The sequence below is a fragment of the Emydura macquarii genome, unplaced genomic scaffold, assembly GCF_026122565.2.
Source record: "Emydura macquarii macquarii isolate MOO-44397 ecotype Brisbane River unplaced genomic scaffold, CSIRO-AGI_Emac_v2 contig_2531, whole genome shotgun sequence".
In the NCBI taxonomy this organism is placed as follows: Eukaryota; Metazoa; Chordata; order Testudines; family Chelidae; genus Emydura; species Emydura macquarii.
In genome coordinates, this window is record NW_027132668.1 from 11,052,592 (window position 1) to 11,067,738 (window position 15,147).

General features: G+C 38.7%; 1 protein-coding gene across 1 annotated transcript in view; it reads right to left on the reverse strand.

Annotated features, from left to right (window-relative positions):
- Positions 1 to 15,147, reverse strand: part of MYO16 (myosin XVI) — a gene marked incomplete at its 5' end in the record, with an annotated part of 177,772 nt that overhangs the window by 150,152 nt on the left and 12,473 nt on the right. Inside the window, one exon of the mRNA XM_067563549.1 lies at positions 4,507 to 4,579. Within this exon, the coding sequence (XP_067419650.1) occupies positions 4,507 to 4,579 (73 nt within the window). The remainder of the gene's footprint in view (positions 1 to 4,506; positions 4,580 to 15,147) is intronic.

Genomic DNA, 15,147 nt, shown 5'->3' on the forward strand with positions numbered 1-15,147 from the left:
ATCTACACAGAAGGTTAGGTTGGTATAACTGCATAGCTCTGGAGTGTGGGGTTTTCACATCCCTGACCGACATATTTATACCAATATAAGTCTGTAGTGTAGACCAGAGCTCACCTAAGCTGCCTGACTCCAGCAGATGGTTTCCCTGGTGTACATTGCTAGTACAGAGAGTTATCTTCATGAGAGGGCAAAGGCTTGTGGTACAACCCGCCGTTAACATCTCCAATTGGCTAGTTGAGGCTGCTCCCCATCCAGCATGCTGGCTTTTGTGGATCTCATTCTTAGGTGCCTGTCTCTCTCCAGTATTTGCACAGTGCGCCTCACTCAAGCTTTGTGCACTGCAGTGTTGTTCCTGTAGCTTTCTAGGTGATTAAAAGTTAGGGCGCTGTGCTGCTCAACTTCGCAGTGCCTTAGTCCCTTTGTGGATCCAGGTCTAAATCTTTTTTTTTTTTAAACAGGAAATTTTAAAGAATTGTTTAAAAAAAAGAAGTTACCTTGTAAAAAAAACTATATTTTTAGTAATATGATCTGTGTGAAAGAAAATATGATAAAACATCTGTGATGGGACAAGGGGACCCCAGACCTGAATGGAAGAAGTTAAGGAAAGCCTATAGGCCCAGCTAGTCTCATCCCGCTATAACTGAAGCCAATGCCAAGCCTGTAGGGGGAACAATAGGTGATAAGCGGGATGACTGGCCAGGAAGGAGGATGGAGTACTGCCTAGAGGAAGCTTTGCCTGCAGAATTAAGGAGAGACAGACCTGTTAGCTACAACAGCTAGTGGGGAGGTGCAGTTAGACCACAAGGAGCGAGCGATGAATGAACAAGAAATTGTTCAGGAACCAAGCCCGAAGGAAAGGGAAGGGACACCTCAGGGGAAGACTGGTGGAGGCCCCATATTGGGTTTGCTTTTTGTTTTAGGGCTAAGATTTCCCTAGCTCTCTGAGGAAAGGGACAATCTTTAAGATTTCAGGGCTAAGATCCTCCAGTCCCTATGAGGAAAGGCACAATTAGCTGGTGGGCTAGAGTACATCTCAGTGGACACTGGAGACAGAGACTTCTTCCCCCTGGGGAGACCTCTGGTCATGTTGGGGAGCCTGGAAGGTCCACAAGGGGGTGCTGCTCCAGCCACACCACTACCACATTGTAAATAAGATTTCCTACACATAAAAACTCAGCTCTTGGAAAATGCTAAGTAAGAGACAATGGTTTGAAAAATCCTTCAACTAAACATGAAAAATATAGTCCAATGATTTTTGGAAATCAGAGCTGTAGTTTCACTGTTTGCACCAGCTAGCTCTGGACTAAAACATTTGCCTGAAACCAACACCATTTCATGGATACTGTAGGGACTGTAGCTTAAATACCTGAGAACTAAGAAACTGCTATCTGATTACAAGTATGAACATCAACCAACAGGATGAAGGGGTTGCCCTTCTTCTCTGGCACACTCTGAAAGCAGAAATAGCCCTATAAAGGCACAGTACAGCTTTGTGTCCTTTAAGTTATGAATGTAGCTGAAGCAGTGACTTCTTCTCTCGTCTCTAGAAGTTAACAATGCATCCCAATCCTGGAGCTAAAACCATAGAAGATATTTTGTGGGATCAAGAAACTGGGAGAGTAGTGAAGTTTGATTTTAAACATTCTAGTTTGAGATAATTACAATAATTAATTTTTATCTGGATCTGATCCTTCCAATGTGGGCTAAGATCTTAGGACTTGTCTACACTTACCTCAGAGATTCAGCGGCAGTCGACTGGAGTTAGGCAAATTACGCAAAAAACTTGCGTAACTCCCGTCGACTTCTGGGCTTCTGTTCTGCGCACCGTCTTCACTGCACTGCACCAATGGAAACCTCATTCCAGTTAACGCAGCACTACGCCACTTGAAAAGGTGGTCTTAATACGTCAATTTCTGGATCAACTGAGTGGGTCTTTACTGACCTCTCGGTGGATCCAGATAAGTCAATCTGACGGTGGCGAATTTGCCACCATCAGTGAAGACATAGCCTTAGAAGCGAATAGTTGGAGGCATGATCAATAGCTGTTTTTCGACTTTTTCTCAGACTAAAGAAATAGTTGAGTTGATGGGGAGGCCAGAAATCGACCTGGGATTCCACCTTGCTGTCATGCCCAGCAGCTCCAGTCAGGATCAAGTCCCCATTGTACAGTCAGCTAGGAAGATCTGGTTCATGTCTTTTAAAATAATTACTTGAATTGCTTATTCCTCTAATGTCTAGATTTTTATACAGGAAGCTGATATTTGCAGAAGCATAAATTACTATGTAGCATAAAGAAGCTGGGGGTTGATTCAAACAGTAATACTGTCATTTTACAATGCACAACTGGTTGTGAACATATAAATGTAAGTGGATCACCAGCCAAGGTAGTCAAAACAAAATCCAAAATCTCAGTTTCAGTTCCACATCTCTTTGCACATGGCTAGTTTTATTAACAGACAGAAAATTTAAAAAAAGATTCAAAATAACACAAAAAAATGGGTAATGGAGCTTGCCCCATTTTTTGCAAGTTGATTAAATAGAGAACACACTCTTCCCATTAAATAGTCTTTCCTAGATAACCCCTAGGCCTCCTGCTCAGTCTACATAGAGGGACTTCCTCAGAATCTTTCCTCAAACGTCATCTTCCCAAGGCCAACCCAGAAGCGTTCCTTTTTCATACTCTCTAGCTGGCAGTCACATGATACTTCAATAGCTGATCTGCCATTATGAGACTTGTCTACACACTACAATTCCCAGCAATCCCTGATCTTAAAGGATTCAAGAATTGAAAAAGGCACACTTGGATGTGTGCATGCACCCCAAGATCCAGTGCTCTGTTGCAATAATCATGTCTGACCAAGTGATTTGAACACTTATTATAGTGCACTCACCACAGTCTATGTTTTGCAAGCTATCAGTATCTATCCAGGGCAGCAGTGCATATGCAGTTAGGGCTTGCCTGGTGTGTATATTTAGTGAACACAGTTATTTGGGCCCCCATGTGCCAGCATGTTGTATAAAAAACAAAAGATACAACACCTACAAATCACTACTTGGCTTGAAAAAGCCACAAGTGACACAACTGAAGTGTATGTATTGTGTAGATTAAGCTTAATAGACAGACATTATACATTAATGTACAGACTGTTTAATTAACATATCCCTGATGTTCATTAGAATCTCTTTAAAATTGCGTCTCCTTTCATTTTGAATATTTCAAGTGTCCCTTTGACTTTGATATTATTGTCTGTGCTTATAAATTAAGGTTAAGGGGTAGATTCTTCTTAGCCCTTATGCAGATGTGAATTTGGGAGGGACTGGAGGAGGAGATGTAAAAAGAACCCCCACACACATACTCCTTGTGCAGTCTGCATAAATGTTAGTCGGAGTTGTAGTCCCTGCACTTAGAGAAACTCAGGAACTGTTTTCTAATAACTCCCTAAGACATACTAAGCCTCTAAAATGTCATTTAGAGGTTGGGGAAGGGTGGGGAGTAGGTTGAGCCATGACTCCACCTTCCACCTCACCATGCTGGCCAGCAGAGACCATTGATCATGGAGGGAGGAGGAGCATATGAACTGGTCAGAAGCCAAATTGGAGGGAATCAAAAAGAGTTGGAGAGAAAGTTAAGCTACCCATAAAATAAATAATTTACTGGGGGAAGAGAGCAACCTCTACATCTATACTGATTTCACAGCATAATAAACCTTTTTGCTTTTGTGGCTACTGAAGACACTTCCTTTCCTGCTACTTTTTTAATTTTCCTTCTCTGCTACAGTACACCATGAACAACTGAATAATAACAGACATTTTCTTTGAGTTCTGAGGGCATAGGTCATTAAGTTTTGTAAAACATTCAGTTCTGAAAATCTTTGGATCTTTGATGCTAAAAGGTGAACACATAGTTGTGCAATTTGCAAAAAGTGTTTGATTTTTAAATAGATTTTAAGCATTCAAAATGATAGACTAATTTCTTTTCAATGGTTTTAATTCAGTTTTTTAAAAAGTCACATGCTGTAATGTCATACAGAGGTGTATTTGCCAATAATAGCACTTAGCATAATGTAGTATTTTCATTCTATTCTTTATCCAAAGCATCTGCAGACCTCTTGATCTTACTTCTAATCCAGTCTACTATCCTCCCACTCACTGACCTAGTTGAAGTATCAATTCCATAAGCAAGAAACCAGACAACAAGTACTTTTCTTAGAATATTTTTCAAAGCAGATACTATTGTTCTCCCAAGTGATTATGCTAGATGGTTACTAGATTCTTTTAAAATGATTAATAACTCTGCAAAGACTGAATTTTAATTCACAGCCATCCTGGCAGAACGTGAAAAATTTATTTTTAGAGCAATATTTCTCTCCTACGTGTGATTTTGTTTTCAGTTGGGCAAATGCTTGCTTTGGCTCAAAAAAACAAAACAAAACAAAAAAAACAAAGAGCTTATCAGATACACAGCATTTATACTTTCAACCAATACAGTAAAATAAAGTAACTTACCTGTTCATAAGTATTCTTTTGAAATTCCTCAAATCCAAAGATATCCAATATTCCAATTTCAAATACCTGGTCACTGAAACAATAAGATACTATAGGTTACAGGTATTGAAGCAAGTACAAAATGTATGGTTTCTGCCCATATTTGTTTTGTTCTAGGATGCAAGTAGTCCATACACTACAAGATAGAATGATGTACATAAGCATACCACATATATGATAAAGCCATGTGACAAACTGCACTGTCTTTGACTGCCTCACCTACTGAGCCATCTTTGCACAAGGACTATAAATATTCCAGAGCTCCAAGCAGTTTCAACAGCCACCATTTAAATATAGAATAAAATAAGTCAGACAAATGTTTAGCTTGTTAACACTAAGACCAAAGTTTTCAAACATTCAGGCACCCATCTTGTAACTCCAGTGTGAGATGGGCAGCCAATGGGAATGGGCTGGATGGGAGGTGTTTGGATGCACCCAGCTGACTAAATGACCCAGTTGTCCATTTTTCAGTGGGTTTTCCCAAAGCACCCATGCCTGTTTCCTGTGTGCTCAGAGCAGAGTGGAAATGCCAAGTGGATGCATATTAGCATATGAAAATTCTCAACTTCTATCTGCTAATGTCACTTGGAGTGACAGTAGTGAGCAGCGTGAAACATCATTTTCAGACACTGCTGTAGATTACCCAAACCTACAATATTTTAGGCAGGGGCTAGTGAAAGTGAAGATGAAGAAGCTCAACTGCACAGATCTAAAAATTGACATCACCATTATAAAAAACAAACCCTTGTGGACAAACTGCTAGGAAGGGGGAACCACATACCAGAACTGATACAGATGGTAAGTCCCCCATAATGTAGAATTCCTGCATAATTTAATAATGGGTCTGCCTACCCATAGAGAAACTCATGTCATCTTTAACCCTCTGGCTTTTAGATTTAGGAAGCACTTTTAGGGTATGTCTACACTGTATTTTAAGACCCACAGCAATAAGTCTCAAAGCCCAGGTCTACAAACTTGGGTTTGTGAATCTTGTGCCATGGCCCTAAAAACAGCACTGTAGCAGCTCGGGCTGGAGCTTGGGCTCTGAAACCCCCCTCTCCCAGGCTTCAGAGCCCAAGCCCAAACATCTACCCAGCTGCTTTTAGTGCCATAGTGGGAGCCCTGCAAGACCGAGTCTGTAGACCCGGGCCTTGACATTCATTGTTGTGGGTTTTAAAATGCTGTGTAGACAGACCCTTAGACACACAAAGGCCTCACTGATGCCAATAGTGTCCCTCTGAAAAGACACAAGGGCATAGGTGCTAAGTTGCAGGGATATTAAGTACTCTAGCTGGAACAGAGGACATGATTCTCCAGATCAGCCTCCATAGCTTCCTTCAAATCATCACATCATAGAGGTACTGGATAGATTCAGGGGTAAGCCTGTATCTCTGTATGACCTATCACTCAGGTGGGTCAAGGAAGGTCCTCTGAGGAATAGAACTTGCTAGGAAAGAAAGGCAGAGTCTTGACCTCTTTTCTTCACTATCCTTTCTCTGAGTTGTCTCATGATAGTTGGGCTACTGCAGCCTTTTCCCTCTCCCAATACCCCAGTGAAAGCCATCACCCTGAACTCTGCGATATGTATCTCTAATCCTTCACCCTGGCTCTCCTATCCCCTAATCCTCACTAACCTCCTCCTTCCTTACACCAGTTGTGTACTCCTCAGTAAAACCTGTCTGTCTGTCTCTCTCAAATTTGTATTTGGGGATTCTTACTCTGGGTGCTGTCTGCTTCAAAGGTGCACAGAGCAGCTGACAAGGAGCTGCTGTCTGAATATCTTCCTCCAGTTAGTATACCCTGCCTTGATCTGGCCCTTTCAAAAGTCCAAGCCACTGGGCATTCAGATAACTTTGATCACAGGAAGTGATCATTCCCCTCTATTTGGCATTGGTGAGGCCGCATTTGGAGTATTGTGTCCAGTTTTGGGCCCCCCACTACAACAAGGATGTGGAGAAGTTAGAGAGAGTCCAGCAGAGGGCAACAAAAATGATTAGGGGGCTGGAGCACAAGACTTATGAGGAGAGGCTGAAGGAATTAGGCTTGTTCAGTCTACAGAAGAGAAAAATGAGGGGGGATTTGATAGCAGCCTTTAAGTACCTGAAAGGGGGTCCAAAGGAGGATGGAGCTAGGCTCGTCTCAGTGGTGGCAGATGACAGAACAAGGAGCAATGGTCTCAATTTGCAGGTGGGGAGGTCTCGGTTGGACATTAGGAAAAAGTTTTTCACTAGGAGGGTGGTGAAGCACTGGAATGGGTTACCTAGAGAGGTGGTGGAATCTCCATCTTTAGAGGTTTTTAAACTGCGGCTTGATAAAACCCTCGCTGGGATTATTTAGCTGAGGTTAGTCCTGCTCTGAGCAGGGGATTGGACTAGATGACCTCCTGAGGTCCCTTCCAACTCTATGATTCTAAGGGATGATCATTTGCACCTATCAAAACGTTGGAGTGTGTGGGCCTTAGGTGGGACACAGCAGGCTACCTCCACCATTCAAACAGCTGTCCCTCATACTAGGGCTTTGTTTACAGGATCAGCATTTGGGTTTCAGCAGAACAGACATCTCTTCTCTCTATATATGCGGGTACCCACATAAAGCTACTTGTCAGCAGTGCATATCATCTCCATTCATCAAATATGTATATCAGGTAGTAAAGCCAAAAAATAAAGTATAAAATGCTAAATCCTTAATTGATGTAGTTCCACTGAAGTCAATTCAGTAGCATCCATTCACACCAGGTGTGTATCTGGCCCTAAATTTCAAAACAGCTTCCCCTTCCTCAGCCCACTCCCCAAAAACCTCTTACATTTAATAAAACAGCAGAAGTATCAACATCCTTGCTGACATTCTGCCTTTTCTGAGTCTTCCTCAGAGACAGGCAAGGACATTTCTGAAAGGTTTCCTCAGATGTCATACCCCAAAAGTTCCCATTGATTTCTGTGGAATAGTAATTCAGGCTATATTCTCAAATGTCAGTGCAGAGAGACGCATAATAAATCTAGATTGGACTGACTTTGTTGGGTGGGAGAGGTTATCATGAGGTCAATTAGCATATGAGGAAATTTCTTCATCAAGAAACAGAAACATCACTGGCTACATCTCTAATATTGCAACTCATTTTTAATTTTTTGCTTAAAAATGTAAGCTTCAATCTCAAATACTCATGCTTCAAATCTCCAATTAAGCGGAGATACACAACCTTGTACTCTTTCCATTTTCAAGAGCATCAGCAATAGATGAATTATCCTTAATTTTTATACTTTGCATTTGTTCACAAGTGGTAGTAGCAAAAAGTATGGGTCTAAATTAAATCCAGTGGGAGTAACACACACATAATAGAGGGCAGAATTTGGACCATAGTCATTTTTGAAAGGAACATCTACCTTCTTCCCTGAAAACACTGTCTATTCTCTTACATACTGAGCATTCTACCATTTTAGTAAACACATCTGAAAGTTGGATGAACACCAGAATGCCTGTTATTCGTGGATTGGCAAACATCCTCTGATTTACCTTTTGAATATTTGCAAAAAGATGGGTTCTCCCATGCCTTTCACTCAATTAACATACATACAATATTGTCCAAAATTCATCCTATTGCTAAAGTTTTCAGCAATGGAACCCTACTGACAACTATTTATAAGAAATCCAAGGATCACCACACCTATCTTCACAGATCCAGTAACCACTCCAAACACATCAAGAAATCTGTTGTCTACAGCCAGGCACTCAGATATCACAGAATATATTCTGAAGAGAAAGTCCAGTATACACACCATAATACAGGAAAAAAAATCCACTGGCCACACACTTCTAGTTGTCACCTAGCACCCTACACTGGAACCCATACAGGGTATCATTAAACAATTGCAACCCATATTCAGGAAGAAATATTTCCCAAACCCTCTCTTCTGGTCTTCAAACAATCCTCCCACCTTGTCAAACTCATCATCAGAAGCAATGTCCTACGGACCAGAATACACCAACTCAAAGTGGTACCCTGCCAGAACAACAGATGCAAAATCTTCTATGATGATCTATACCCTTCACAACACACCTTTCAAAATCTACAGGGACCTACACATGACTATCAAAACATGCGGTTTGCCTCATCTAGTCCACTAAATGCCCCACTAACAGCTATGTGGGTGAAATGAAACAATCACTGCATTCACGAATGAACTCACATGGAAAAATGATAAAAGACAAACACTTTTCACAAAACAATCACTCCATATCTGACCTCTTATTCCTTGTCCTCAAAAGGAAACCTGCACATCTTGAAAAAACAAGCCTAAGAGCTTAAATTCAGAGCTTTACTGGACACTAAAAATCATGGAGTTAATAAAGACACTGTATTTAAGGCTCATTACAACAATCTGTAACCCATTAACCCTCCTTTGTCCTCTGACTGCAGAAGTGTCAACTTCTCAATTCACCTTGAATAGTCTCTTGCAACAAGTGTTAATTCCTTATGCTTAAAAATGTATTCAAACTTGTAGTTAGCTGTGACACTCTGAGTACCTTTTCTAGACCAGAAGAAGAGCTCTGTGTAAGCTCAAAAGCTTGTTTCTTTCCCCAATAGAAGTTGGTTCAAGAAAATATATGACCTCACCCACCTTGTCTCTATAAATTCCAAGAAAGATAAATTAAATTAAATAATTCTTCATCTGTACCTTAAAGCTTAATATCTTTCCATGTAACTTCATCTCAGAGTAATGCCCAGGGCATGCTCTCCTTGGTTCACCCTATGCAACCCTCTCCTCAGGGCCTATGTTACTACTAATGGACAGAGCCTTGTCATTACCTGTGGAATTTTCCTTCCCATGATCAAGAGAGTTCCATGACCCCTTTAATCCCAGGAGGGTGATACTCCTTAAAATAATTGGCCATAGTAAAGATTGACATATCCCCATCTGAGTCATCCTAAGCAAGGACCATTGTTGTCTCTCATCTCCAGAAATCTCCATGAACAAAGGTGACAGGAATGGGGTTTGCACTAAGCCTTATACCAATCCATCTTCTAGCCGGACTGGTACTGTATATCTTTGGAGGATAAAGCTGACCACAAAACAATACTTTTGTTTCATGAAAAAATTCAAGGTTGTGAAATTAGTGTTAGTTCCAGTGTGGAAACTGTTTCTTCCACATCCCAGGTGAGATCCCAAACCATTAGGCTATTGGCTATTCTTGACAAAAATTTTGTCTGAACTGATACATTTCTATGAAATATGTTGCTTTGAACAAAACATCCTTTTCTGACAGGAAAAAAATGTTTTGTCAAAAGACTTCTATCAGCTCTAACTGAGAATCCTGGCCCTTGTGTCCTCAGTAAGATCACATCTCTTTCTCTCTGTCTCCACAGCTACATGCAGTGCAGTCACATTACATAAAGGGGATTAGATTTTTTTTCCTTTTAATAAGAGCCACCTAGTCTGGCTACAAGGGTGAGTAAATCAGAAGAACTCCAACCTCACACTGGTCCTTAAACCTGTCTTCCACAGTGAAAAAGTCAGTACAATAGATTTGATTAAGAAGTCCTGTAATTATCTTTGTTAACTTTTTGCCCATTTTTGGTAACTTAAATTTCAACAGACAAAGTAATACACACATTAAAATAATATTTTATAGTTGGATATAAATTACTTCATCACCTTTGTGTGTGTGTGTCCTTATCCCATTTGAAGATTTTTCCCCCCAAAGAGAAGGTTGGTAAATTTTTTTTTTGCTCAGCTCTCAATCATACTAATTCCAGCAAAATTACGTTCCTTAAATTAATCATAAAAGATTTCTAAAGCAAAATAAAGGATCTGTTCTCTCATGTTTACAAATCAAGGGGAATGTCACAAGAAATCTCAAGGGACTCATATTAAAAAGGAGGCATTTTCTTTCTTAAGAGTCCTTATTTTACTTTACTTTTTTAAGATTGCTCAACAATATTGACACATTAAACAATATAAAATTGAGCCTTTCAAATTTAATGAGAAGTAAAGCGAATATCACAATATAGGAATATTGGATATAGAGACTTCTTTCTTTCAATAAGTAAGGTGCTTTCATATTATCAGGACATGTTTAATGAAGGTAAGAGAAAGCAGTGCTTGTATTTGGATTCTGGATGGATGTAAAATTCAGTAAAAATGTACTAACTATGCTTTTTGGACAATAGTAATTAATAATTTATTACTATTGTGACTGAAATCTTTTTCAGGCTTCACACATTTTATAGAATATGAACCAATATTGGAAGAATTTTTCCAACTCCCTGACCACACCGTAATTTGGGAATTGATTAAAATATTACATGGATCTGAACCACATCCGGTTTGAGGTTTCAATTTACAAAATAATACCTCAACTATAATATTTTGCAACATCCTTAGTTTGTGCCTTTTTCTAGAATGAGTTATCTGTTAAAATTTACAGTCAGACTAGAAACACCTTTTGTCCTTCTAGACTGAATAACTACATTAAAAATAAACCACATAAAACTGTTGCCAACTCCTACGAGCAATTCATAGATACCAGTTTCCTAACTGAAATTATCCTGGCAGATGTCATATCAGTGATCAAGAGGTGCTATTGACCCATTTGCAATTCCTGGGAGAGATGGACAGAATTCCTTTACAATGGTTCTGCACACTCATTTCAGAGCAATCTTACAGGTTGATACTGGGTAACTACTCTTCTGCTCCTGAAGGTTTTCAGCTATGGAAAGCTGTAGAGTTCAGTTATATCATCCCTTTTGTTCAATGTCTATGTAAAGCAGCGAGGTGAGACTCTGAGGTGGTATGGCTTCACATGTCGTCACTATGATGACACTTAGCTTTACATCTCCTTTTCATCTAACCCAGACACAGTCCTCTCCCTACTCCTCTAACATCTGGTAGTGACAGGATGTTTTCAAGTTTTAAATCCACCTGGTTTAAATTTGATCTGGATAAAGCGGAAGTGATACTGATTAACAAGAAGAAGTACTATGGGAATTTGATATAGTATATAAACTCTCCTTCAATTGAAGGCATCTCTCCTCAACCTCAGGATCTTATTAGGCTCTTCACCGTTCCAAGATCCACAACATACAACATGTTGGAAATAATTTTCCTAATAAATTTATTAAGGTTTGCCATGATTCTGTTTATTCTGTTATCAGTCAAAAGGCCACTTGATATTGATTACATCCAAAATACTTAGATAAGCATGTACATTCTTACAATCTATATCCTAGCAACAGTTAAAAGAATTGGCCAAAATACTTACAACACGATCAGGCCTGGAGATACCTTCCCATCATGGCATGCTGTACATAATTAATTATTTACTGTGCCTGGAATCTAATTAACCATGTTTTCTTTATTCTAATTACTTCAGGCCAAACCCAGTAAGATAACACTGGCACTTTAAGGATCACTACAAATTTAACACAAACAACTCTTTTCTCGTTATTTCAATTTTTTTTTTTTTTTTTTTGGAAATGTGCTTTGGATCTGTTGATCTTGGTAATATCCAAACTCAATTAAAAAACCATAGTTCACTCAGGCTGAATGTAGGCCTATATTCCTACACATCCATTACCAGAAAAGTAATTCACCTTTGCCAAGGATAGGTCTCTAATTCTCTTGATTATCCTTCTGAGATACTGTGGAGGCACTGACTTCTCTGTTTCCTCACTCCCCTGAGGTCTGACTGGTATATGCAGGTTGGACATGATGGAATCACAGACTCAACATCCGATGCTGCTGGTATTTGCATGACTAATACTGGGGGAGGGGATTTTCTTCAATCACGGTATCCAGGTGGATTCAAAACCTTCCACAGTTCACTCATCACTAGCATGGTATAACTTTCCCAGGTCTTGAAGGCTATATTTGTTATGCAATTTAAAAATCTGTTTTTGTCTTTTATGAGTAAGCACAAAAAAACAATCCATGCTAAGGCAAAGCTCAAAAAATGACATTATGCCCCATACTGCATTAAGTTGGGTTTTTTTTTAAATTATGCTGTGGGTTTGTGTTTTCAATTGTAAGCCCCTCCCTCCCCGCCATGTTCCTCTCCTGTTGCTGAACTCAGTGATAGATTAAGGCTGAGAGCTGTTTTGCATGTGATCTTATTAGAAGTCAAATGATGGATAATGCATCATTTGTAAAGAAATTTTGCATGTAAAGAATTTTTGTGAATGAGACTTCCAATATTTTCCTTGTGACAAACAAATGTTTCCCAGGCTATAGTCTGTCACTATTTGAAATGATTTTACTATGGATAAAAGTTTACTGTTGAAAGATGCAACTCCCTGGAAAATATGATTTTAGAAATATTTGGTAGATTATATCTGAAAAGAAAATCACCTATCACTGACTTGATAATATGGATACAAAGCCATAATCGAAAGCTAAACTCATTTGCTAGTCTGCAGTGCAGCATAAATATATTGGCATTAGCCCCATCTTCAGGTCATGAAACAAGGAGACTCTTTTGCTAACAAATTACTATGAACATAGTACCCGCTACTTTGTAAGGGGCATAGGTGACAAGGGCAGGAAAAAAAACTAGATTTTCCAAACCGAACATATCCAGTTCAATATGTTTTTCATTAGTTAGAAGAGATAAACATTTCCTGAGCCTTTATAGGCTTTGTCAGTACTCTGTGAACAGGTAATCTTTCAGTATAAGTCAAGATTTCCTGATATGTCACATTAATACATTTTACATTGGTACTAATATCAGATGCTTTAGACCTGAACTGCCAAAAGGTAATCACATAACTTAAATTGAAACAGTCAATGATATTTAAGACTATTATCCACAAAGCTCACAATCAGCAAGTTTGTTAGCCATACAATAAACTTCAGCAATACAATATCTTAATTCCTTCCCCTCAAAAAAAAAATCCTCATGCAGATGATTTTCAAAATAATACAATAGACAGAACAGAAGCATCTAATATACTTGACACTGAAAAAGTTAACAATAATAATAATTTTTAATAATGATAAGCATCAACAAGCATTTGGCATTATTGTTCTCCAGTCAAATTTTAGAACTCTAACTATGCAAGATCAGTTTCCTGTCATAGTGCTCTACTTAAAAACAATATCATATAGGACAGACAAAGCTGTGAACATGGAAGTACCTTGTAACCAGCCTACACTTGTATTAATGGTTATAATTATGCTGGTGAATATAAAAATGGTGCTTTAATTAGACAAAATTGTGAGTCACTCTGAATGAACAAATTCAATTTTCCTGAAGGTGAATAACAACTCTATCTTTACATTGCCATTAAAACTGCCGCTGTACATTGATTCATTATTGTTTATTTATGTGTTTGTCAGATTCTGGCAATGCTTTTATCCACTTTATACCTAGACTGCTATGTTCTTACATCTACTCAGGAAACTTTTTTCCCTTTTGATCTAATGACCATCACCAGTCTTGTTTCACCTGTAAACCAGCCATTAGTTGCTTCATAGTAAATAAAAAAAATCAATATTAATGATCAAATTCTAGTAATTCCACAAAGAAAGTGAAGCCCAGAATTTTTTTAGTAACGCACTTTGATTTTCAATATATTGAGTCAGATGTTTCTAGTACATTAGCACTAAGAATACACATCCAATTTTATTGTTTTATAAAGTCTTGTTAAAAGAATTTTGAAACACATGTTGGGCCAAGACTTACTCCAAATTATACTGTTGCACTGGTGTAAGTGAGGAAAATTTGATCCATAACCTGCAGATTTATGTGATAAGTTGCATTTATTCTATATCTTCAACTGCTTTACCTGCAGTCTGCCCAGTTCCACCAAGACAACTTCTAATATTCCAAATCTCTGAGCATCTTCAAACAGCTGCCATATTATTAGGGTTGTCTGACGTTTAGAAATAACTTAATAAATATTTCCTTCTCCCCACTAAAATGTAGAACTCTCCCCAATTACAACTGGATGAAGTATGGGATGAGCAATATTCAGTCCTGTATCTGTGACAATTTAAGGTCTAATATCTTAATATTGCATTAGGGTTAGTGAAGAGAGTTTTATACCACTGGACAGGAAAGATTCACAGCTCCTAGCTCTGATAGGTCCTAAAATATCAAACCTTAAAATCACATAGCTTTTTTATACACAATAATCTATTTCCAATAATTTTAGAGGATTTTAGAATGTGTTGTATGTTTCTCTCCCTCCTTTACAATTGGACTCATGGTAACTAAGGCTATGATCTACACTACGAATTAGGGGTGTTTGGTGTTCACACCCCACACACAATTGTAATAATCTTTGTCCAAAGTATGCCTTGTACAGTATCATTTACAAACTCAATTTGCTGGTCAGTACTGTCCTGATAAAATTTGTGGCAACATTGTGAAGTTATAAGATTCTCCTGCATGATGTTAAAAATACATGTTCAGATTCATGTAGCACCAAACTGATCAAACAGATCTGTCTTGAACAAAGGAGTGTGTGTTTGCCTTAATTTGTATTTAAGCAGTTAAACAAAGTTATCAAGCAGGAGGGGAAAACAAAGGAAGTTTAAACAGGTGAAAAAAACCAGCAGGGAACATCCATCCACACTGATTCTTTGGCTCCTGGTTTTCAACTGGAAA